At 41.8% G+C, this 24,594-nt stretch overlaps 1 protein-coding gene across 2 annotated transcripts in view; it reads left to right on the top strand.

Annotated features, from left to right (window-relative positions):
- TMC7 (transmembrane channel like 7) overlaps positions 1-21,800 on the top strand; it is a 53,488-nt gene extending 31,688 nt beyond the window's left edge. For both annotated transcript variants that reach the window (XM_043456255.1, XM_043456256.1), the window contains exons 7-16: positions 2,071-2,218; positions 3,467-3,640; positions 5,025-5,182; positions 7,381-7,498; positions 7,798-7,895; positions 9,570-9,756; positions 12,397-12,527; positions 16,043-16,198; positions 18,771-18,849; positions 19,678-21,800. In XM_043456255.1, coding sequence (XP_043312190.1) covers positions 2,071-2,218; positions 3,467-3,640; positions 5,025-5,182; positions 7,381-7,498; positions 7,798-7,895; positions 9,570-9,756; positions 12,397-12,527; positions 16,043-16,198; positions 18,771-18,849; positions 19,678-19,752 — 1,324 coding nt within the window. In that variant the 3' untranslated portion in view covers positions 19,753-21,800. The remainder of the gene's footprint in view (positions 1-2,070; positions 2,219-3,466; positions 3,641-5,024; positions 5,183-7,380; positions 7,499-7,797; positions 7,896-9,569; positions 9,757-12,396; positions 12,528-16,042; positions 16,199-18,770; positions 18,850-19,677) is intronic.
- The last annotated feature ends 2,794 nt before the right edge of the window (positions 21,801-24,594 follow it).

The following is a 24,594-nucleotide window of genomic DNA, read 5'->3' as shown; positions in this document are numbered from 1 at the left end:
TATAGATGTAAAAGAGACCAGGGTGTTAGAGGCTGAGTTTGTCCTCCATGGAGACCAGGGTTCACCACCACAGGGAGAACCCCAGAGCCCAGCTAGGCACTTGTGTCCTGGGTCAGAATCTATGAGATGAAAGTGAACTGATGTGTGTCTGTTCCCCACCAGACAGATAGCGTATTGACAAGAAGGAGCAGTCATTCTGCTCATCTTGAAGGCAGAAAGATGCTTAGTAAAGAAATGGTTGATTGGGGCTCTGGCTTTGCTGTTTGTGCTTGTGGTAGGGGCAGATCCAAGTTTTATGGACCTTCTGTGTAGACAGTATGGAGGGGACCTCTGTAAGACAAAGGGCATGGAAATATCTTTTGCATATTATAAAAAATAAAAACAAGACCTCATGAACACATTGCTTGAGGCGCTTCCAGGGCCTTGGAAGGGGCCCTGAAGAAGAAGCTTTATTAGCTGAACAGTGAATCCACCTGTGGGTCTTGATTGAGCTCTTTCACCTAACGGCCTTGATTGTTTCATGGTAAAGCCTGCAGAGAGGGTGCCTGTGATGTAAGGGGGAGCGGCCTCCCCAAGTAGGAGGAAGTGCTATAGGGTAGCAAAGAGGGTGGATTTTGGGGTCCAGAGACCAAGGTTCAAATGTCACTCCACCTCTTTGGACCTCATTTTCTTCGTCTGTGAAATGTACACACCTAGAAGGGTTGTTGGGAGGATTAACTGAAACAGGGCAGGTAAAGGACTTAGCACTGGGCCTGGCACCTTGTAGACATTTATTAAAATCATTATCACCATCATCATTACCACTGAACTAGCCCCAGTTCTGCCTCTAGCCCTCTGGACCTAGGAAATAATTTTTCCCTTCTCTAGATCTTAGTTTTCTCATCTGTAAAATGTAGGTTTGGTCTAAATCAGACCATTCAATTGGAGTGGGACCTCAGAATCACCATGGAGCTTTATAAATAGCATATTTCTGGACACACCCCCCTCCCCATGAAACATACTAAATTAAAAACCTCAGGATATGGAATCACCTGGGAATCTACATTTTGGAAAAGCAGCCCAGCTGGTTCTGACATAAATGCCTTGCTATGAACCTTTGGCAGAATGACTGATTGCTTTAATTCCTTCCACTTCTATTTATGTTCACAGTTCGGTAGCAAATCCTAAAAATACCCTGGTTTGTCTACAGAGTGTGTGTCTACAGAGTGTGTGGCGTTTGATGTTTTTATTGCTATGTCAAGTGCCAGAGTACGTTTTCCAGAAAAGCATTTGAATGAGTATTGATTATGAACTTGTGCAACAGAGTTGTGTCTGACTTAAGCAGGTGCTCACTAAATATTTGGTTATTTTACTGTTTAAGTCATTTACTCATGCATTTATTCATCAGATGGATAGTGGCTATATTTATATCCAGGTCCTCTGGATATAGAGGTAGCAAGACAGCCAGGATACTTGTCATCAAGGAATTTAAATTTTAATCAGGATAAGGACTTAGAAACAGTGAACACATTAAATAACATGATTGTAGGTTAGGTTATTGCTGTCAGGGAAAGTAAAGAGATTGACTTGAAGTAGGAAACCACAACTTTAGATGGGAATGCGAGGGAATCTATGGAAGGAAGCGTTATTTGAATGAAACCCCAGGGAATAAGAAGAAGGCAGCCATGGGAAGAGGGGAGGGCAGAGAGAACTGCAAGTGCAAAGGCCCTGAGGCTGCAGGAGAGGTTTGGGTGTTTATGGAAAAGAAAAAAAGCTATTGTCATTATAGCAGAGTAGCTCTCTGGGAGAAAAGATGGTGCCATGAAGGATCATGTAGGACTCTAGGTGTGTTGAGTTTGGATTATATTCCAGCTGTGGAAAAAGGTCATTGAATGGATAAAGGGACCGATTTTCAACAATGAGATGCCTGGTTGTCTGCTACATATTTAGAATGGTCCAAAGCTGGGCCATGCATGTCAAAATCCGTGGAAGGTGCAGTCAAGTGTATATCCTTTTAATTTGAGACGAAGCCAATCCACAGGCCTGTGTCTTGTTGTTCTTATAAAATGGATAATCATGTTTTGGGGTCAGGTCGGTGGAAGGGTTCAAAATCAACCTGATCCGGAGTGAGGAGCACTTCCAGAGTTACTGCAACAAGATCTTTGCAGGCTGGGACTTCTGCATCACCAACCGCAGCATGGCGGACCTGAAGCACAGCAGCCTGCGTTATGAGCTCCGGGTGAGTGCTGCTTGGGTTTCTCTCGGTGGGAGCTGAGGCTGCAGCCTGCAGAGGAGCTAGTGGGGGCCGGGCTTGTCCTGTTTAGTTACCTTCCCCTGGGTAGTTTTCAAGAGCTTTTTGAAGAACCACTTCCTGAGGTTGATCACTTTAGCTCCAAGCTTAACACTGGTGAACTGGAGCTGGGTAAAGAGATGGTGTCTTCCCTTCTCATCTACCACCTTGAACTTTTTTTTTTTTAGGAAACTTATTTTAATCCTAGTTGAAGAAAACTGATTCTTTTTTTTTTTTAAATGTTGTTGGAGTATAGTTGCTTTACAAAGTTGTGTTAGTTTCAGATGTACAGCAATGTGATTCAGTTATTACATGTACATATGTTCATTCTCTTTTAGATTCTTTTCTAATATAGATTATCACAGAATACTGAGCAGTGTTCTGTGTGTTATACAGTAGGTCCTCGTTGGTTTGTACTGTTATTTTTCTGCTTGATGACAACCTGTCATAAACCAGGAGAAATAGAACATAAAACAGGACAAATAGAACTAAGAATGCTATGATGATAAGATCAATGTGGAGAATATGAAAATGCAGAATTTCCAAATTAATCAGGATAAAAGGAGTAACAGATACCATCTTTATCAAACCTGCCCAAAAAGGAGGAGAGACAGGTGATATCAAAAGATTAACAACATGAGATAGAAGGAATCAAATCAGGTGTATTATTTGTTTAAAGAAATAAAGCCTGCTGTGCTGTTTAGTTGTTCAGTTGTGTCTGATTCTTTGTGACCCCATGACCTGTAGCCCGCCAGGCTTCTCTGTCCATGGGGATATTCCAGACAAGAATACTGGAGTGAGTTGTCACGCCCTCCTCTAGGGGATCCTCCTGACCCAGGAGTTGAACCGAGGTCTCCTGCATTGCAGGTGAATTCTTTACCATCTGAGCTACCAGGGAAGCCCCACGATGCTTACTACATAATTACTACATTAGCTAATGTCCTGAATGGGTTATAGTTCAGTTTTCACATATATTGCAAAGTCTAATTGCAATCTTAAATAGGAGGCTCTGCCTTCACTTAGGCTATTAGTAGACTTGGAAACTGGTTGGGCTTGGTCTGAGAGGGTATCCTGGGGGAGATGAGTATTTAAGGAAACTGTAAGGATCGAGAGGGAGGGTATGGCGATGAGTCACAATTTCCACCCCTAAATATCCCTCATCCCAGTGCTCACAAATGGGTTTTCTTTGGTTCTCAGGCAGATCTGGAGGAGGAAAGAATACGGCAAAAAATAGCAGAAAGGACCTCGGAAGAAACGATACGAATTTACTCTTTGAGACTATTTTTGAACTGTATTGTGCTGGCCGTTTTAGCAGCATGCTTTTATGCAATCTACAGAGCGACTATATTCTCTCAAGAACACATGAAAAAAGTAAGTGCTTCATGAAAGTCCATTTAGCTTTTACTCCGGTTGGGCCTTGTGTATGCTAAGTGTATTGCAAACCTGCAAGGGAGATACTATCATCATTTTGTTTTACATATGGGAATATACATTTGGCTGATATGCCAAAAAACCTAAAATCAGACTGACCAAGATTTTATTTTCAGTAGGAAAAATAGCATCCAAAATAGAGTGTTTGGGGTACCTACTCCTCCTGGAATTTACGGTATTCAAGTCTAGGCTGGACTGCCTGGATTTAAGCCCCAACTGTACTACTTTAGTAAGTAGGTAAAGGGGCCTCAGTTTACCTAAAATAACAGTGGTTTTAAAAATCCTTGTTGGTCTAGTGGCTCCGCTTCATGACATCAGCCATCAGGGGCCCAGGTTCCTTCCATCTGTAGCTCTGCCTTCCTTAGGATGTGACCTTCTCCCATATGGCATAGGGTAGCCCACCATGTTCACATTCCAGCCAGTGGGGAGGAAGTGAAGGAGGTGGGGGGCAGGATATGGAGGTTGCACTTAAAACTTCTACTTATATCCCTTGGGCCAAAATTTAGTTGGATAGCCATTTACCTAGGGAGATAGATTCTGTATCAATGGGTAATTTACAGCATTTTCAAGGCTGTCGTACTAATTGACCTGGAATAGCCACTCTCTCCGGGAGAAGGCAATGGCACCCCACTCCAGTGCTCTTGCTTGGAAAATCCCATGGACGGAGGAGCCTGGTGGGCTGCAGTCCACGGGGTCGCCAAGAGTCAGACACGACTGAGCAACTTCACTTTCACTTTTCACTTTCATGCATTGGAGGAGGAAATGGCAACGCTCTCCAGTGTTCTTGCCTGGAGAAGCCCAGGGACGGGGGAGCCTGGTGGGCTGCCATCTATGGGGTCGTACAGAGTCGGACACGACTGAAGTGACGCAGCAGCAGTCACTCTCTCCTTTCATAATAAAAGAATTTCGGTGACATATGTGGCTATCTGGGATAAAAATAAAATTACAGCCTTGAAAATGCTGTAAATTACCCATTGATCCAGAATGCATGGGTTTTTAAATTTTTCACCTTAATAAATCCAGTAGAGCTTGTTTTTCATTCGGTATGGTACTAGATGTCTGTGCCTTTGTTTGAGCACCCCAGGAAGAAGATGGCTTAGTTTTAGGTGCCATGTTGAATGAAAAAATGTTTTGTTTCATTTGCTAAATGTGTTTGGGTGATTTTCCCCCTTACAGTTTAATGAGATCTAATTAACATTCAATACTGTGTAAGTTTAAGGTGTTGAGCATAATGGTTTGACACATCTATAGTTGTGTTCTCTTAAGGTCAATTCATTTGTGATGCAGTTTATTATACTCCTGACCAGTTTTGTTATCTTCATAGGAAATTGACAAGATGGTTTTTGGAGAGAACCTCTTGATTCTGTACCTGCCTTCTATTGTGATCACGCTGGCCAATTTTATCACCCCAATAATCTTTGCCAAGATCATCCACTATGAGGATTATTCCCCAGGCTTTGAGATCCGGCTGACAATCCTTAGGTAATGCCTAGGCATGCCAAACAGGTCACCACTTGTCACCTCCCCTGCCCACAGCAGACATTGCTAATCAATTGTGGTATCTTTCCCTGCTGGGTCAAAAATCTTCTTCAGCCTTCAGATAGTCTCCACAAATGAATCTGATATTTCACATGCAGGGAAACCTGTTTGACTTAAGCATCTACTCAGCTGCACTGTATTTTTGGTTCATGTATTAGCTCACTGACAGCTGAGGGCATAGGGTGGGCCCTTGGAGGAATGTTGCCCTGAAGATGTTAGAAAGACGTGTATACCAGCAGGAGAGTGAGGAAGTGAGAGATAGAAGGGAAGGCAGCTAATAAAGGGTATGCTGTTTGGGAAGTTGTAACTGGGGCTCCGTTCTGCGGGACAGCTCAGGGAGTTTGCATGGAAAATATCTTCGGGTTTTCCTACTCAGTAGAGTGTTTGTTCGCCAACAAATGTTCACTCTCCCCTGCCTAAGGGTGGCTGAGTCCCAAGGGCATTAACTCCCCCACGAGTTCCATCCCACAGCCCCATCGCGTGGGCCTTGGGAAGAGAGTTACACTAGAAACTTCGAGTAGGAACCTGAGACCTTTGCTGGAGTGAATGCTGAGAAAAATGTGGCCCAGACACCGACTGTGTGTGCTACTGTTGCCTTTTTATAATTTGTTGTAATATCTCTTCTCATACTAAAAAATATTCAGTTTCATTAAAAGATAAATAAATAAATGCCAAGGGTAAAGCTGGACCCAGGGAGTTAACACACATGAGTTAAGGAGGGCCAGGTGGGGACTGTGTGAAACAGGAACATTTTCTTTCTGCTTCTCAAGTGCCTCAGATAGTTTTTGCATCTTTAAAAAAAGTTTTATTTTGGAAATTTTCAAATAGGACAGTATCATGACCCTCTACATGTGTCCATCACTTAGTTTCAACTATTTACCAACATTTTGCTAGTCTTTCATGCGGTTCCCCCACTCGGCTGGAATATTTTAAGCAAATCTCAGGCAACATGTTTCACCTGTAAAAGCTTCATTGTATCTCTAAAGTGACAAGGACTTTTCTTTTTAAACATACCCATCATCATGCCTCATAGAGTTGTCAGGTCCCTGATGGAGCTGCAGAGGGCTTTCTATGATTGGCTCCTCTTGGTTTGTTCAAATAAAGATCCAGAGAAAGGCCACCTGCTGTGTTGGGTTGTTACTGTTTCATAAATCCCTTTTGTCCTTTCAAATAGCCCCCTCCCCTTGTGTTATGCCATTGGTTTGTGAGAGAAGCTGGGGCATTTGTCTTATATAATGTTCTTTATTTTGGGTTTAGATCATTGTTGCTGTGTGTGTCTTTTGTTTTTCTATATCCACTCGTCATAAGGACTGTGGATTCAGACTTTTTAATTAGATTCCAATTCAGTTTTGAGTTATGGAAGCCTCCCTGGCAATGCTGGGTACCCACATCTCCCAGGAGGACAGAATATCAGGTGGATAGTATAGGTTTGCTCTCCAACCCACACACTTTTTAATATTTCTAATTCATTTAATTTTTTAAAATTACAAACCAAACAGTAGATGAACCATCTTTAAAGAAAACAAGCCCTTTGCCCTCCTGTCTTGAATCCATTTTCCCCCAGCAGCCCTTATCTACATGGTTCCTGTTGTTCATGCCAACATTCACACATTCGGTTTTCTTTTAAAAATAGGATTGTTTAAAAAAAAAAAAATAGGATTGTTCCCTTTCCACTTCTCAATATATCCTAAGCCATCCTCTCAAAGCTGATACTTAGAAACTTCAATTAGTTCTTTTCAGGAGTTGTTCTGAGCTTGGCTATATCATGGACTCAGGACTTCCCAGCTTTCTGACCTTTTTTTTTTTTTTTGCATTAAAAAAATGTATATAAAATATGTAAACATGAAAATATATTAACATGAAAATATATTTAACATGATAAAATATATATAACATGAAATTTACCATCTTAGCCACTTTTGAGTGTGCAATTCAGTGGCGCAAAGTACATACTCAGCATTGTACCACCATCACTACTGTCATTTCCAGAACTTACTCATCATCCAAAACTGAAACTCAGTGCCCATCTGTGGGTTTGCTGTTAAGAAAGGCAACTTCCCTGCACCCAGCCCTGTTCCGAGGGGCCAGCTCGGCCCGAGCCCTTCTCATCCCGTGCTCCCCGCCTCCCCTCTTCCCTGCAGGTGTGTGTTCATGCGGCTGGCTACCATCTGTGTGCTGGTGTTCACCCTGGGCTCCAAGATTACTTCCTGTGACAACTACTTGTGTGAGCTCTGTGGCTACAACCAGAAACTCTACCCGGTGAGGCTGGGGGGAAGGGCATCCTACGAGGTGTGTCATTGGGGGGGACGGTAGCATTAAGATCGAGAGAACAGCCAATGGAGCCAAGGGTGTGAATCCCAGATGATCCTCTTTCTTGCTCTGTAGCTGAGTCTGTCACATCAGGAACTCCTAAGGGCTTGAAAACCCAAGTCTGTGCTGGAGCTAGGAGGAGTGTTGGCTGGTGGCCTTCAGAGGCAGAGGATCGGGGGCTGGAAGTGACCTTGGTAGAACCTGGCTTTTTCTGCTCCAAGTCAGGCACATTTCTCTCTTGGTTTCAGTGCTGGGAGACCCAGGTTGGACAGGAAATGTACAAGCTGATGATCTTTGACCTCATCATCATCTTGGCTGTGACACTTTTTGTGGATTTTCCTAGAAAGTAAGTGTGAGGGGCACCCCTCTTATCTCCCCCTACCCCTCATCCCCCCTCCCCCCCCCAACAGGCTCCCATCACCGCTGCTCTTCACAAAGTGCTGGATGATTCCACATCCTGGAAACCACATCCTGGAAACCACTTGACACGCACTGGTGCCTTTCAGACAGCTCCAGGCCATCACCCCCGGGTCCATTATGTGCCCCGTTGAAAGGCAGCACAAAGAGCAGAAATGATACTGCTTTCCGGGGGATGCCCTAGGGTGACTTCTTGCCATGTCAGAGCCACGGGCCCTGTTAGTGGAGGCCCTCCAGGCTGCAGTGGACACTGCATTTCCTAATCTGTGTTCAAGGCCAGCACTGCCTGTTTCCTCATCACGTGACCTTGGGCACGTTACTGAAGCTCTGTGCCTATTTTCCTGCCTGTGACATGGGAATAGTGGCAGTACCCACCTCATACCCCTTTGGTGAAGATTAAATGACAAAATGCAGATAAAAGCACTAAGAACACTCCATGCCACAAAGCTCAACAAAACATTAACTCTCACCATCAGGATTATCATTACCATGCCGTCATTAAAAAACATTTTTTTTTCTCAGCATCTTTTTGAGCCTTAAGTGAAACTGTTCACTTAATCACATGTACAAATTCTTTTTTACTCACATGTACAAAGTCTCCTGGCTTATGCCAGAAGTTCAATAAACCCGTAAAAGTAAACATTAAAAAAGAAACTGTCCTTTTAAAAAAATTACACAAATATGATGTGAATGTTTATATTACAATTTTTTAGTATTTAAATAAATACAGAAATTCTGAGAGTAGTGAACGCCCTCTTGTTACCTTACCCCTAATTCCCCAGACCCACCCCACTCCTCGGAGGTGGCCGTTGTTAACACCTGGGGGTAGATCCAGCCATCCTTAAAAAGAAAAAAGCATATTTGCATAAATATATATGTAAATAAACACAGTCTTGCTGGAAGTGTCCTTTTCTTGCCCACAAATGGGATCATGTTACGTCTACATGGGTCCACAGCTTGCTTTTTCTCCCACACAAGCAAGGTACCATGACTTTACATGTCAGGACACATATGTTTTAAAGACTGTGTGATAGTCCTCTGCACACACGGCTTCTAATTTGATGATGAAGCACTTGCTGATGGACGCTTAGGTTGTTACCCAGTATTTTTGCTAATATGTGGTAATGCTACAGTGAATAGCTGTGTGTATGTATCTCAGGCCCCTGGTCCTAGGATTTCTGTAGGAAGCTTCCAGAATTCCAGGACTGGCATGCAGGGTGATAGGTCCCTCATAAGCCATTATCTGTGTGGATGATCAATAGCACTGTACTTCTTGAATTGAGTGGACCGCCAGCACACAGAGACTGCCCAGGTCATTTATTGTCAGTGCAGTGCAGCACAGTAGGCTGTGTTATAATCCCCCTACATTTCAGATGAGAAAAATGAGCCTTGTCTAATGTTACTTGGCTGGTAAACTATAAATCTGAGACTTGGACCCTAGTCTTAATGACTCCAGAGTTCACTGTACTTTGCATCTTCTAGACATATGACTCACACTTTGCATGAGAAGTATGCATGGAAACAGCCCTAATTGTGTGGATGTGATTCTCTGCCTTGGCCGACGCTGGTAGTCCAGGTGGTAAGCTGTCCTGTTGGTTTGCAGGATCCTGGTGACCTACTGTTCCTCCTGGAAGCTTTTTCAGTGCTGGGGAGAGCAGGAGTTTGCCATCCCTGATAATGTTCTGGGGATTGTTTACGGGCAAACCATTTGTTGGATTGGAGCCTTTTTCTCACCCCTTCTTCCTGCAATTGCAACCTTGAAGTTCATTATCATCTTTTACGTTAAAGAGGTAAGGAGAGGTGGGGTTGAGGGGTCGATAACCTGGACCATTCTTGATCTTGCAGGACATTCAGCACACACATACCGGAGCCCACCCAGATCCCATCAGATGTATCAAAATTGCATCCCTTATTTGATATATATTTTTTTATTCTGGAAAAAAACTTTGAATGGATTTTCACATTTTTATCATTTTGAGAGTTGAAGAATGGTGTTGCTCCTATGGTTTAAATGTTTTTTGTATGTAGCTAAGAGTTGAGTTGCAATTGATCAGTAAGTTGACAGTGGTTCATTTTGATGATATTTAAGAAAAGGTTTATTAATTAAAATTTTGTAATTTTCTGCTTGGCTTTTGGAGCTGGTGCATTTATTTTCAGTTCTCAATTATTTGTGTAGCTCCTCAAACAGTTCACAGATCGTAGGTATTGTATCTGAACTAAGGGCTCAGTGGGTGAAGTAGCCCTACAGATGACTAATTTATTTTGGCTTTTTAATCAAACTTCTAAAAATTATAGATGCAATATATGCTCACTGTTAAACATTTAAACAGTGCAGGTATGTATTCCATCCCTTCTTCTAGAGGTACCCTCTGTTAATAAGCCCAACATAATTGAGCACCTAATATACCAGGCCCTGGGGATTAAAAAATGGAAGTAATAATAGTATTATTAATAAGAACAACAGTACTAACAGGTGATAATAATACTGTGTCCTCCCACTCTGCTGAACACTATATAGATGATCATGTAATACTTTAGGTACTGCTAGTAATCCATAGTTTATAAATTAGGAAGCTGAAGTTCAGAGAGGTTAAGTAACTGATCCAAAATCACACAGCTTATCAGTGACTCCTGAGATGTGAACCCAAGTTTACCTCACTCCAGAGTCTATGCCCTTAATCCAGTAGGCAGGGCCTTTCATTGGGTCATACTTTCTACCCGGCTGTTTTGGTCTTTGAAGAATGTTCCAGTGCTTTCATTTGAAAACTTCAGTTGGCTGAAGTCACCACAGGAGAAATGGATGCCAGAAAGCTCGTAGGAACTTTTTCTTCTTCCAGAAAATATCAGTTAGGCAGTGGCTTCCCAGCGTGTAGCTCAGTAAAGACAGCATGTGGGTAATAGAATGGGTCGCAGGCACTGGACTGAGTTCTGACACCCCAGCTTGACTGGCCAGCTGCCCCCAGACACCCTGACCAGACGCCAGGGTCCCTCGGCTCACAAGATGGTCTGACTGCTGCGGTCACAGGAGCTTGATGCTCCTGAGACTGTAGCTTTCTGCAATACTCAGGAGGAAGTATATGCCTCTTTCTCTCCCCTTCCCCACCTGATCTCCCCTTCAAGTCTTTCCCTCATTGGAAATATTTATTTTTAATATATAGGAAAGGAACTTAAGCACTGGGGGTCCAGTGCAGAGGGTGCTGTTCCGGTCCCCGGTCAGAGAGCCTGAAATCCCACATACCTCATGGCCAAAAAAACCAAAAACATAAAGACAGGAACAGTATTGGAATAAACTCAGTAAAGACTTAATATATAGGAAAAATCCGTGTGCATGTAAAAATGCAAGCAAAGTATGTCCTATTCTGGTATGTATATATTTAATACATATTTAAACCTCTAAGGAGAATACTTTTTTTTTTTTTAAAGTTTGAAATCTGTTCACTGAAAAATTGTTTATTAAGATGTTAATGTTTTATATAGTTGATGCAACATATGTATAACTTAAAATTCTGAGTTGCCCTTGAGTAGTAATCCAGGTATCTATAACACTCACATGTATGTAAATTGCATATTTCCTGATATTCAACATAGATTTCTCTAACTTCCATTTATCAGACAAGTAAAACATTAATCGTTCAAAGCTACACCTTTACGAGTTCACAATTCCAATTTCTCTGAATTTTTTTTATCATATTTAAACCTTCTTAAAAGAGGAAACAGAAAGCCCCAAACCAGACACCTGAATCTGCCTTTCACAATATATATCAAATCATCATGATGTACACTTTAAACATCTTACAACTTCATCAGTTACACCTCAGTAAAGCTGAGGAAAAAACTGAAATCGCACACAAAACAGCCTTAATCTGAACCAATATTGAGAAACAGAGCAATGAAAATGATCTTTTATCACACACGAATACTTTTTGAATCCTTTCAAATCTTCATGTTGTATACTGTAAATATATCACGTTGTATACTCTACCTTACAATTTTGTCAATTATACCTCAGTAAAGCTGAAAAAAGAAATTTACAGTAAAATGTTTAAAAATACATTAAAAAAAAAATGAGATCATACAGTACAAAGTTTTGACATCTTGGCTTTTCATTTGACAGTGCCATATACGATGTAAAGCTCTTGTTTTTTCTAAGGGCTAGGTGGTTTTCCATCGTATGGATCACTTTAACCTTTAAGGAACTACATTGATAGCTGCTTTGGTTGTTTTCAGTTATTCCCTGTTATCAACAACTGTAGCAGTAAATACCATATACATGTGTTTTGGCCATTTTTTTCATTTTGGTCTATATTGCTGACTACCCTCTAGAAAGGTTATAGCCAATTTATATTCCCACTGTAATGCATGACTGTGCTCATTTATCCTCAAAGAAGCAGTGCTCTTCATTTTTCCTCTTTCTTCCTTTCTCTCCTTAGATAAGTCTTCTTTATACCTGCAGACCCTCTCCGAGGCAGTTCAGAGCATCCAATTCTAATTTCTTCTTCCTGTTGGTGTTGCTGATTGGACTGTGCTTGGCAATTATACCTCTGACAATCAGCATGGCACGGTAAATATGACTTTCTTTCTAGAACATTCCCTCCTTGACTTGTCCGTCTTTTGTGTTAAAGCCTTCTTTGCATTCTTTATTGGCACCAGCAGAGGTCAGTAAGTCGCTCCTGGCTGTCAGGTCCACCTTTGTTTGGGCATCACCCTCTGGATGCTGAGATATCTTGGTTCACTTCTGAACTTGGACTTGCAGGTCTCCCATTGGTTTTGAGAGTGTTGTTTGGGTCTCTTCCACCCGATCCCTTTTCCTAGGACCTCTCTTCTGGTCTCCTTTGGGATTGTTTGCTTCTGATTGTAAAGATAATGCATGGTCACTGAGAAGACTTGGAGTGTCTTCTATGTTCCAGGCACTGTGCTAGGTGCTGGGGGTATAAAGACAACTCGGACATGGAACAGGGAGTGTGTCATCTAGTGTGGAATTTGGAAAGAGGAGAAATGCTCAGTCCTGAGGATGAGAAATTGAGGGTTCCAGACCCAGTGATGCCACTTCTTCTGTTATAACCATTTATACCAGATGCTGGAAAGAGAGTAAACAACTTAGCCTTTACAAGCTATATGGTCTCTATAGCACTTGTTCAGCTCAACTGATTATATATCATCTATGTTGCAACCTATGTAGCCTATGTTTCATCTATGTATATAAGCCAGCAGGCAAGACTATGATCCAGTAAAACTTTATAAAAAATAGACTGTAGACCAGATTTGGTCTGTGGGCTGTAGTTTACCACCCCTTGACTTAGTCTCATGGAATTCCATTTCTTTATTTTATTTATCTTATTTTGTTCCATTTCTTCATTTTTTTTTTTTTTTCTTATACTGGAGCGGGTTGCCACTTCCTACTCCAGGGGATCTTCCCGACCCAGGGATCGAACCCATGTCTCTTGCACCTCCTGCATTGGCAGGTGGATTCTTTACCACTGTGCCACATTTCTTCATCTTTAATTGAAAAGCCTAGAACTTTGAATTCCTCTCTCAGGTTTTATTATTTTTTAAACTAATTTGAGTCTGTGTTAGTTCAGTTCAGTTCAGTCGCTCAGTCGTTTCCAACTCTTTGTGACCCCATGGACTGCAACACCCCAGGCTTCCCTGTCCATCACCAACTCCTGGAGCTTGCTGAAACTCATGTCCATCGAGTTGGTGATGCCATCCAACCATCTCATCCTCTGTCATCCCCTTCTCCTCCTGCCTTCAGTCTTTCCCAGCATCAGGGTCTTTTCCAATGAGTCAGTTCTTCGCATCAGGTGACCAAAGTCTATGTATGTTTATTGTAATGGTAGTATGTTATACATTGAAAAATTCAAGTAGTACAGAAAAGAGTATAAATTAAAGAGATTTATTATGAAAAAGCTATTTTTTAATGCATATGGAATAATACTGTTTTGGCAACTTAATTTTTTGCACTTTTATATTATGTCCTTTTTCCAGGCCAGCACATGCAGAACTCTTGTTCTTTTAAAATATTTACTTTGAATTTTTAAAATAAGAAATGCATTCCCATGGCACAGAATTGGAAAAGTATAGAAGAGTGTGTGGTAGAAATTCATCCTCCAGTTCTGTTTCCTACTACTTAGTTTCTGTCTAAGACACTCATATCTACAAATGTGTGTGTCCCTCTCAGTGGTTCTTTATTCCATTGTATGACTGGATCATAAATTGCTCATCTATTTTCTTAAACAACATTTAGGTTGTTTCCAGGAATTTATTTTTTTCCCTAAAATAGGGCTGCAGTAGAAAATCTCCTACACAGAACTTTGTGATGTGACTATAGGCAATTCTTGTAAGTCTTAATTTTTTCCCATTGTAATTTTATTTTTAAAATTTTCAAATCTATAGAAAAGTTGAAAAAAATAGCAACAGTGATAACTTATATACCCTTTACCTGGATGTCCCAGTTGTTGCATCCTGCTATATTTGTCTTCTCTCTCTCTGCATACCTTTTATGTGTGTGATGATGAACCACACAATGGTTGTAGGCATCATAACATTTCATTCCTAAATACCTAAACCTTCACTTCCTAAAAGTAAGGACATTCTTCCTATATATCCACAATAACATCATCACACCTAAGAAAATTAATGCCAATATCATATTCCTGCCATTGCCAAGTTTCTCCAGTTGTCCCCAAATAGTCTTTTAGAGCTTTATTTTTTAAATGAGGATCTTTTTCAGGTTTCACTCATTACTTTTGGTTACCATGTTTCCTTAGTCTTTCTTAACCTTTAATTCTTCAAAAAGTCGAGGCCAGTCTCCTCACCTCTAAATTAATAGGCTGAAGAGTGGTCTCCCCACATTCTAGAGCTGTTTTCTCATAGTGTCATTTAACTTGCTCTTTCGTGTTTTTTTTTTAACTTCTGTGCTCAATGTATTGCTGTTCTAGAATATCACCAGAGCATCTATCTTCGAGTAACAGGTTCTTTTTTTTTTTAACTGAAGTATAGTTGATGTTCAGTGTTGTGTTAGTTTCAGGTGTATAGCAAAGTTATTTAGTTATATAAATATATTCTTTTTCAGATTCTTTTCCTTTATAGGTTATTATAAAATACTGAGTATAGTTCTCTGTGCTGTGCAGTAGGTCCTTGTTGATTATCTGTTTTATATGTAAGTGGTATGTATATCGGAGAAGGCGATGGCACCCCGCTCCCGTACTCTTGCCTGGAAAATCCCATGGACGGAGGAGCCTGGTGGGCTGCAGTCCATGGGGTCTCGAAGAGTCGGACACGACTGAGCGACTTCACTTTCACTTTTCACTTTCATGCACTGGAGAAGGAAATGGCAACCCACTCCAGTGTTCTTGCCTGGAGAATCCCAGGGATGGGGTCACACAGAGTCAGACACGACTGAAGTGACTTAGCAGCAGCAGCAGCAGTATGTATATGTTAATCCCAAACTTCTAATTTATCCCTGCCCACTCGTCATCTTCTTTGGTAACCATAAGTTTGTTTTCTATGTCTCTGGGTCTATTTCTGTTTTGTAAAAAAGTTCATTTTTTTCTTTCTTTTTTTTTTTTTTTTTAGATTACAAATACCATTTCTCTGTCTGGCTTTCTTCACTTAATATGATAATCGTTAGGTCCATCCATTTGCAGCAAATGGTATTATTTCATTCTTTTTTCTGGCTGAGTAATATTCCAGGGGGTGTGTGTACCACATCTTCCTATTCATTCATCTATCGATGGATACTTAATTTGCTTCCATGCAATGAACATTGGGGTGCATGTATCTCTTCAAATTAGTTTTTTCTCTGGATATATGCCCAGGAGTAAGATTGGAGGATCATATACGGTAACTCTATTTTTTAATTCGACCTTCTGTCCTCAATTTCTTGTAAACTGGAAAGCAAGTCTAGGGACGTGAGACTTCAGGGTAAGCATTTTTGACTGGAATATTCCAGAAGGCCATGAGGTCAGGCAGTTCCTCGTGGGTCCCTGTTGGTGAAGCTTTGTGGGTGTGCAGAGGAGGGGTGCTCAGCCTGTGCTGCAGGCCAGGCCCTGAGCCCCATGCTTTGTGTCCTGGCAGCATCCCTTCCTCCAAAGCCTGTGGGCCGTTCACCAACTTCAACACCACCTGGGAGGTGGTCCCCAAGACAGTGAGCACCTTCCCCAACTCGCTGCAGACGCTGGTGTATGGCATCACTTCGGAAGCCTTCGCGGTGCCTTTTTTCATGATCATCTGGTAAGTGAGAACCACCTCGGCTCTGCGAGTATTTTCCACTGAGACTGGTGGGCTGCTCTCCGCTGGGAAATGGAGCTCACCTGAGACACTTGGTGTGATACTGAACCTCTCTGAGCCGTACTTTACCTAATCTCTAAAATGCTGTAATAATAGTAATTCTTTCAGAATATTGTTGAACAGGTTCAGGGAGATCCCAAATATAAGGCACTTAGCTAGATGGCTGACTTATAAAATATAATCCAATAAACACTGCATATTATTAGCATTACTGCATATTATTAGTGTCACAAAATTAGTTGCTTTTTAGAAAAGGAATTGATAACTGGGCTGAGAGAAGAGTACCAGTGTGGGAGCATGCCCTTGAACCCTGGCTCTACCATTTACAAGCTGTGTGGCCTCAGGTCATCACATATCCTGAGTCTTGATTTCCTCCCCTGGAAAATGGGAATAAAAATGGCACATACCTTGTAGGGCTGTGAGAAGAAGGACACATGGTTACATGTATGAAGTGTTTAGCAGAGGACCTGGCCTTTAGTGAAGAAGGCTCAGTAAATGACAAGGGTTGGGTGCAGAGGTGATGAGGGCTTTTGTGCAGTGATTCATTTTGTGTGTTGAAGTAATTCTAATCACAAATGTGTGTTGAGGGCTTACCTTGTACTAGGCCTTTGTTCTAATTACTGTCCATTCTCATTATTCATAAATTCCGTATTTTTTCTGTATTGTAAATATGCTTACTAGCTAAAATATTTTTGTAACCAAAAAATCAATACTAGTGATGCTTTTTTGTGGTTATTTATGGACATGTGTTGAGTAAGAAAAAATGAGTTGCTTTGACATACAGTGTCTCAGTGCATTTATTATTCCACTGCTGTAGTGGAATATCACAGTCTGGGTCACTAAATATTTCTCATGGTTCTGGAGCCTGGAAGTCTGGGATCAAGATGCCAACATGGTCAGGTGAAGATCCTCTTCCAGCTTACAGACTTCTTATATTCTGTAATGGCAGAAGGGGCTAGGGAACTCTCTGACATCTCTTTAATAGGGGCACTAATCCCATTTGTGAAGGCTTCATCCTCATGATCTAATCACCTCCCACAGGCCTACTTTCTAATACCATCACCTTGGGAGTAGGACTTATATGAACTTGGGAGAGCATAGTATTCAAACCATAGCTCAGACTGTAACTAAGTATCCTAAATTTTTATGATCTGTTTATAGTGCCATGTTTCTTGCGTTTCGTGCTTTTGGTGGTGGGTGATTTCGCTGTTCATGCGGACATGAAGTGTTGTCTAGGGTTTTCTAAGTGCACTAAGGCTGGGATGTGTTTTATGCAGATACTGTGCCTGTTAGATAAGCTTCATTCGGGCACACATCATGGTGCTGTTGGCTGTGAGTTCAGTGATATTAAATAAGGTGTCTTTAAACAGAAACAGTTATTATGTATTAATAACTTTCTTTCTCAAGAAACATAAAAGAAAGTATTGATCAGCTGACAAAAATGTTGTGACCAGAGGCACAAAGGAACCTACTCTGTATTTCCTTTGGGACCATTGTTTCAGAATTCACTGGTTCAGTGATCCTGGAAACCATAAAACTACCACAAATCACTGAGTTGATTGTAGCTTACCTGTACTAACTCCTGCAGTCATCAGTTATCCTATGATGTAGATATTACTACAGTAAAATCCCACCATGATGCAAGAAAAGGGTTAAAAAATTTACTTGTTAAAGGTAAGATACCTTTGATATTAATAAGATGATGTGGGAGTTGTAGCCCATCAGCCTGGAATTCCGTGGATCCTGGACCCAGCGGCTCCATCGTTGTTGGGTCACTCCAGCTGTGGTTTGGGTGCCGCCATCTGGTGGTGGTTACCTGACCTGGCTTCCAGATCTTTGGGGGTCACTCTTGACCTTGGCCCTGAGGACTTGCAGAAGAGAAGACTGACATCCCTGATTCCAGTGGCCCTCATTTCCTCAGCCTTCTCTGGGGAGATTGAACAGGCAGCCACCTCCTCTTTGTGGATGCCTGCTGTTTTCCTGGGCACTTGCCCTTCACTTCACTTGTCCATCTTCTCAAAGATAATAACTTCAACCACCCACAACTGAGGTCTGGGGCTGCACAGAAAACAGGAGCAATTGCCGGTTGCTTTGATTCAGAATTGTATTATGTTAGGCTTGTTATCACTGGGTTTTACTCTGTTACCCCCATTTTACAGATGAGGGGGCTGAGGCCAGAGAGGCTCCACAGTGATCATCCACAGTCACTTTATTCTGTGTTGAGCTGAGCTTCTGTCCCATCTCCTCCTCTCTCCCCTCTCACATATGTGCCAGTGGAAATTCAAGAGCGTTAGTATTAACTTAGAGAGCGAGGCAGGAATCAGTCTTTGCTGCCACTGCTAAATAAAACCTTTCTGGCTGTTTCTGATGCTCTCTGCTTGGGAGAGATGAGGGTTTTCTTTTTTTCTTCTGTTTGAACAAAAGTAAAACTGTTCCAGGCCAAGTGTATTGGGTCGTTTTCCAGTGGCCTTCAGATGGTACAGATTCCCTAGTGACCTCTCGCCTTACTTTGCAGCCTGATTATGTTTTACTTCATCGCCCTAGCCGGAGCGCACAAGCGGGTGGTCGTCCAGCTCCGAGAGCAGCTGAACCTGGTAAGAAAGCTCCGGTCCCGGGGGTCAGGGCCGGGGACATCTATGGCAGGACACGGAAAGGAATGGGGAGCTTCTCCCAGGAAGAGAGAGCAGGACACTTCCATCACCACTACCCCAGAACTCTGCCTTCAGGCCCAGCCTCCTGCAGCTCCATTTAGGTCCTTGAGTCATCCGTGCCATCAGCATGTGCGTCCTCATACTGTGCTGGGATGCAGAGGGGAAGAAGGGAGACAGGACTGCTCAGTGGCTAAAGGAAAAAGATACATTCCGATTGCAATAACTGCTCTAAAGATGGTACAGACGAGCTAGTTAGAGGGCCCTGGTGGACCATCGGCTGCTGAGATAGCAGCCATCTCAGCCGGAAGTTACGATAGAGCCGAGACTTGAATGATGAGAAGGAGCCAGTTATGGGAGGTCTTGGGTATGAGAGTAACAGGCAGAGACAACAGCGAGGTCTGGGCCCAGGAGGAAGGGCAGTCTGCATGGAGGGTGCAAGATGATGGGAAAGGCAAGGCGAGCTTAAGTCACAGCACCGCCTGAGGGCGCTAGTGAGAAGGCTGGGTTTAATTCTGAGTGTGATAAGAAGCCACTGGAGGGTGTTGTCCAAGACTGATGTTCATTTTTAGAAGAACATTTTTACAAGGCTGCTTTGTGGACCGGGGGCTGCTGGGGGTCCGGGGGACAAGAGTGAAAGAGACAGTTTGGAGGTCATTGGAGGTCCAGTAGTTTGGATCCTTGGCCTCGAATCTGATAGGTAATTTCTTGGGTTGAAATAATATTTGTTTCCAAATATATTGACTGTGCTGTTGAACCTGTCTCTGTTTTTAGGAAAGTCGTGACAAGCGTTATCTAATCCAGAAACTCACAGAAGCCCAGAGGGATCTGAGGAACCGGCTAGACTGACGGGGAGATGCTGCCGCCTGTGGCTTACAGGCTGGCCTGGTGACCTGCCAGCCTACGATATCCGTTGGGGATTTTAGCAGAAATTTTAAAATATATTTTTCTGGAGTTTGGGCCTTTCCTGAAAGTGTCTCCATACGTGCAGCTCCAGTGGCCGTGTTTACATTACCAGGTCCCTATTTAGGGCACTAGGAACTTAGAAAAGCGGGTTCAAAACCACGTCTTTTGCCTGTAACCCAGCAGCTCAGGGGCGACTTGACCAAAACACTGACTTTGAAGCTTTGCAACCAAAGTTGAGGAGAGCCACTGAAGCTTTCCAACCAAAAGTGAGGAGAGACCACTCATGTTTTTACAAGCTTACTTGTATCGTCTTTTAAAGTTAACTGTGGAGGTCATCTGTCCATGAGCCTGGGTTCGTTCTTTTGAACCAGGTTCTGGAGGTTTAGGCTGAGAGCTGTTCCCTTAAGAAGCAGTGACTCTTGCGAATGGTTCTGCAGACTTAAAATGCAGAAACCCTGCAATCTGGATGTTTGAAACAGATGGAGGAGTATGGAGAGGAGGGTTATGTAATTTCAGCTACATGGTAGTATGTAATATGAGAGTAATCCTATATGGCAGAGAAAAGCCCTTCCTGCCGTGTGAATAAGGCAGGCCCCGAGGGCCTTGGATTGAGCCCGTGATGGGGGGAGCAGCTGCAGCTTGGCAGCCTGGATTTCGTAGCTTCCTGGGCGTGTAGCTACAGCCTTGTTACTCAGGGGAAGCTGCTTTAAGGGCCTGGATATTCACAGCCTTCCATCCCCTTCTAGTCCTGGGTTTGGAGACTTGGCAGAGGGCTCTGTGCCATCAAGATTTAAGAGGCAGAGTGTGTCTCGCTCTTCCAAAGGCCGCGTCCCTTCTGGCACTGAGGTCTCTGAAGGGCACTTCCCGGTTCAGAGCCAGGCTGGAAGGGGCTGTTGAGTATCTAAGTGTTTGCGGGCACATGGGCTGCCGCATCAGGCCAGCCTTTGGCGGTGTACCCAACTGGACCAAATGCTGGAGCTTCTAAATGTACGTATTCATAGTTTTAAGGGCTCTTGTTTTTCTCATGCTTAAAAATTTTAATTTCATTTTACAAAACGTGTAGATATCTCTTAAGACTCCTGTTGCCATAAAAACCATATGCAATAAATACCTCAGCATAAGCTTACCTGAAATTGATAGCTTTAAACCTTTTCACATAAGCCTTGATTATAGTTTAATCAGTTTTCATTCTAATACCTTCAGAATCTTTTCCAAAGTACTGTCATTTTGTAATGGACTGTCTGTGCCCTCCTTCTCTTGTTTTCCTTCCTTCCACTGGCTCGTTAAACCTTTCCTTGGGATAGCCTGGCATTTAAAGGTGGGTGCAGCTTTTTAAAAGCTGCTGCTATGAAGACTATTTCCCACCCCCAGGACTCTCCTATTACTAAAAATGATTGACTCCTTGCTCTTAGAAAGAAAGCAAGCTCACCTAGTTAACACAGGTCTATCTACTTGTCCCTTTGCCAGACTTTTTTTTTTTTGCTCTTCTATAGTTAGTATTAACACAGGGTATTTTTAAAAACTATGAAACTGATGAGCTTTTCAAGCTTTTCATACCTTTTTAAGGTGTATGAATATTTAAGTCTAATAACTAGTATGGAATTTTGAACAAATGAAAGTTCATTCCATCCTCACTTAAAAAATTCTAAATTGTCGGCATTTTTGCCTAAAGAATTTATATGTAGCCCATTCGTGCCTTCAGCATGCTTCTGAGAACAGTCATGTATTCTTTGTAGTGTGTGTGTGTGTGTGTGTGTGTGTGTGTGTGTGTTGGAAGCTCTGTTTTCTTTCCCTGTTATTATACTGAAATATGCTAATATATTCATCTTAGGTAAATGCTGCTAATTTGCATACTTCTTACTTGAATGTTTTTATATATTTTGAAAATTTTAATAACTGCAGGAGATGTCTGTATAATTGTTAAAGTGCAGCTCTCTCTAACAAATGTGCATTAAAACTACTGATTAAACTGCATCTTGAAGGTTTTAAAATATGATTGTGTGTATTCGAATTCTTGGAGGGGTCTTGTCAGCAATCTAGTGACCATAGAAAACTATAACAGTTTGTAAGGTTACTCTTTGCCTTTTCCTAGAATCAGAGAAAAGAAAGAAATATTTAATTTTAGAAAGTCATCAAATGAGTGCTTTTAAGACTCTCTTTTAAGCCAACGAGGGATGTGTGTGCATGTGTTTTAAATTTAAAAGACATAGTTATTTCAAGCATTCCCTATCCCACCTCCCAGAGGAATTTTATCCTCCCAGAAAATTATATAATATATATTCAAGCAGATATGTATCTGTAGTTGTATGCATGATATTTATTTATTTTTGAGCTTCTCCTTTATTCCTCCTTAATAATATCTTGAAGAGTAGCTACCCATTCTTTTTTATGAGTATATGGCATTCTTCCATTATGTCAGTGTATACTTTCATAATCATTTACCAGTTCTGGATACTTAGTTCTCATTCACTGCCCCCTCCCTGACCCCACAGCACCTCATTATAAACACTGGGAGTTGGAATTTTGAAAGTCCATGCAAACATTTCTCTTTTCTCTGTTCTACCCCATTCGGATTCAGGTTCTTTTTTTTTCTTTTTTCTTTTTTTCTTTTTACATATAATGTATTTATTTACTGAGTTCAATATTATTATTTTCTTTTTTAATTTTTAATTGGAGGATAGTTGCTTTACACTGTTGTGCAGGTGAATCAACCTTTTAAAACATTTTAAAACATTCACAACAACGTGAATCAGCCATAAGTATACATATATCCCCCCACCTTAAAACTTCCCTTCCAACCCCCCACCCCAGCTTCAGGTTCTTGTTCTTTATCAAGACAGCCTTGCAATTCCTTGCAATCACAAAATAATCTCATCCCAGCAGAGAAGAATCCAGTTACACAGGTCTTTAATTTGTATTAACTCTTTAAGTTAGCAAAGTAAATTTCTGCAGCTACATGTCTGATTGCAGATACTCACTTGAGTAAGTATTGGAGAGGGCTTCCCTGGTGGCCCAGTCAGTAAAGAATCTATTTGTAATGCAGTAGACCTGGGTTCGATACCTGGGTTGGGAAGATCCCCTGGAGGACGGCATGGCAACCCACTCCAGTAGTCTTGCCTGGAGAATCCCCATAGACAGAGGAGCCTGGCGGGCTACAGTCCATGGGGTTGCGAAGACTTGGATACGACTGAAAAAGACTAAGCAGAGCAGAGCAGAAGAAAGGAATTAAACGGATGGTACAGTATAGAACTTCTTAATGTGTCTTCTTTATATAGGGTGTTGCTTTATTAGTAAATTCCATTTGGTATATTTTCTTTTCCAATACAAGGGATGTGCTTGGGACATAGAGTGGCTTTGTAACTTGCTGCTGCTGCTAAGTCGCTTCAGTCATGTCCAACTCTGTGCGATCCCATAGACGGCAGCCCACCAGGCTGCCCCGTCCTGGGGATACTCCAGGCAAGAACACTGGAGTGGGTTGCCATTTCCTTCTGTAACTTGCTCAGTTGCATAAGTTTTTACAGGTTTCTTTACCTTTCTGAGATAAAGTACCCTCATTTTTTTGTTGTTGTTGTTTTCTATTTTTTATTTTTCCCCCCTCATTTTTAAAATGAAAAAATACTGAATTCACTTTTATTTTTGAGGATTGAGTTAGGGAATAATAAGCCTTTTCATTATGAAATTTTGTTTTTTCATTACAAAAATACTTGTTTATTATAGAAAATATAGAGAACTCTGAAAGCTATAGAGAAAAAAGTGAATCATGTATAAGCAACATTTATGGACATCCACTGTTAATCTTGGCAAAATTCCTCTTAACATAGAACAGAGTGAGGGAGGGAGGATGATAAGAACAAAAAGAAGAAAAATAAAAATTCTCATTTCTTTTTCAAAAGTGACTTTTCATTTTATCCAAAGTTCTTTCTAAGCGTTTCAGTGGGCTACATAACATCATACAGATGGATCACGACTTTTTTAACATTCCCTTGCAACATTCATTCTGTTTCCAAATGTCCCTGATAACAGATAATGAAGACACAAAAATCTTTGTCAACATTTTTTCCTCTTTTTTTTTTTTGAGACAGACACCTGGAAATGGGATTACAGCCAAGGTTTAGAACATTTCAAGGCTTCTGAGAGCAAGATTTACATTCAGGAGCTTTACGTGGGAATGTTACACAACTTCGCTTTCATCAAGTATTAGTAATTAAAAAGTTGGACTATCCTGGTGGTCCAGTGGTTAAGAGTTTGCCTGCCAATGCAGGGGATTCAGGTTCAATTCCTAGTCTGGGAGGATCCCACATGCCACGCTCAGAGCAACTAAGCCCATGCATCGCAATTACTGAGCCTGTGTCCTAGAGCCTGTGCTCCACAACAGAGCACAGCTGGAGAACAGCCCCCTCTTGCTGCAACTAGAGAAAGCACATGAGCAGCAAGGAAGACCCAGTGCAGTCAAAAATAGAAATAGTTATGTAACAATCAATTACAACTGTAAATCATTGCAGTGTTGTTAGGGAAATTAAAATGGAGGAAGTTTTGTTCAGGCTTCAGAAGCAGAAGAGCAGGCCTCTGACCTGACCTATCTGCCTGGACACTGCCCAGATTCTGTGCCTTCCTGCAAGCACAGCATGTGAGGCAGCACTTTAGATAAAAAAAGGAGTGGGTCTTGGAATTCTTGAGCCCCCGCAGGTATGGCCAACCCCTCAGGGTCTAACAAAATCCTATGACTCACAAGGTGAAACAGCATTGTAAAAAGGTGAAAGTAAAAACAGAGCTGCATTTCTGCAT

This window comes from Cervus canadensis, chromosome 32 (assembly GCF_019320065.1).
Source record: "Cervus canadensis isolate Bull #8, Minnesota chromosome 32, ASM1932006v1, whole genome shotgun sequence".
Classification (NCBI taxonomy): Eukaryota; Metazoa; Chordata; class Mammalia; order Artiodactyla; family Cervidae; genus Cervus; species Cervus canadensis.
Note: the sequence above shows the minus strand (reverse complement) of the source record. Positions and strands in the feature narration are given on the sequence as shown.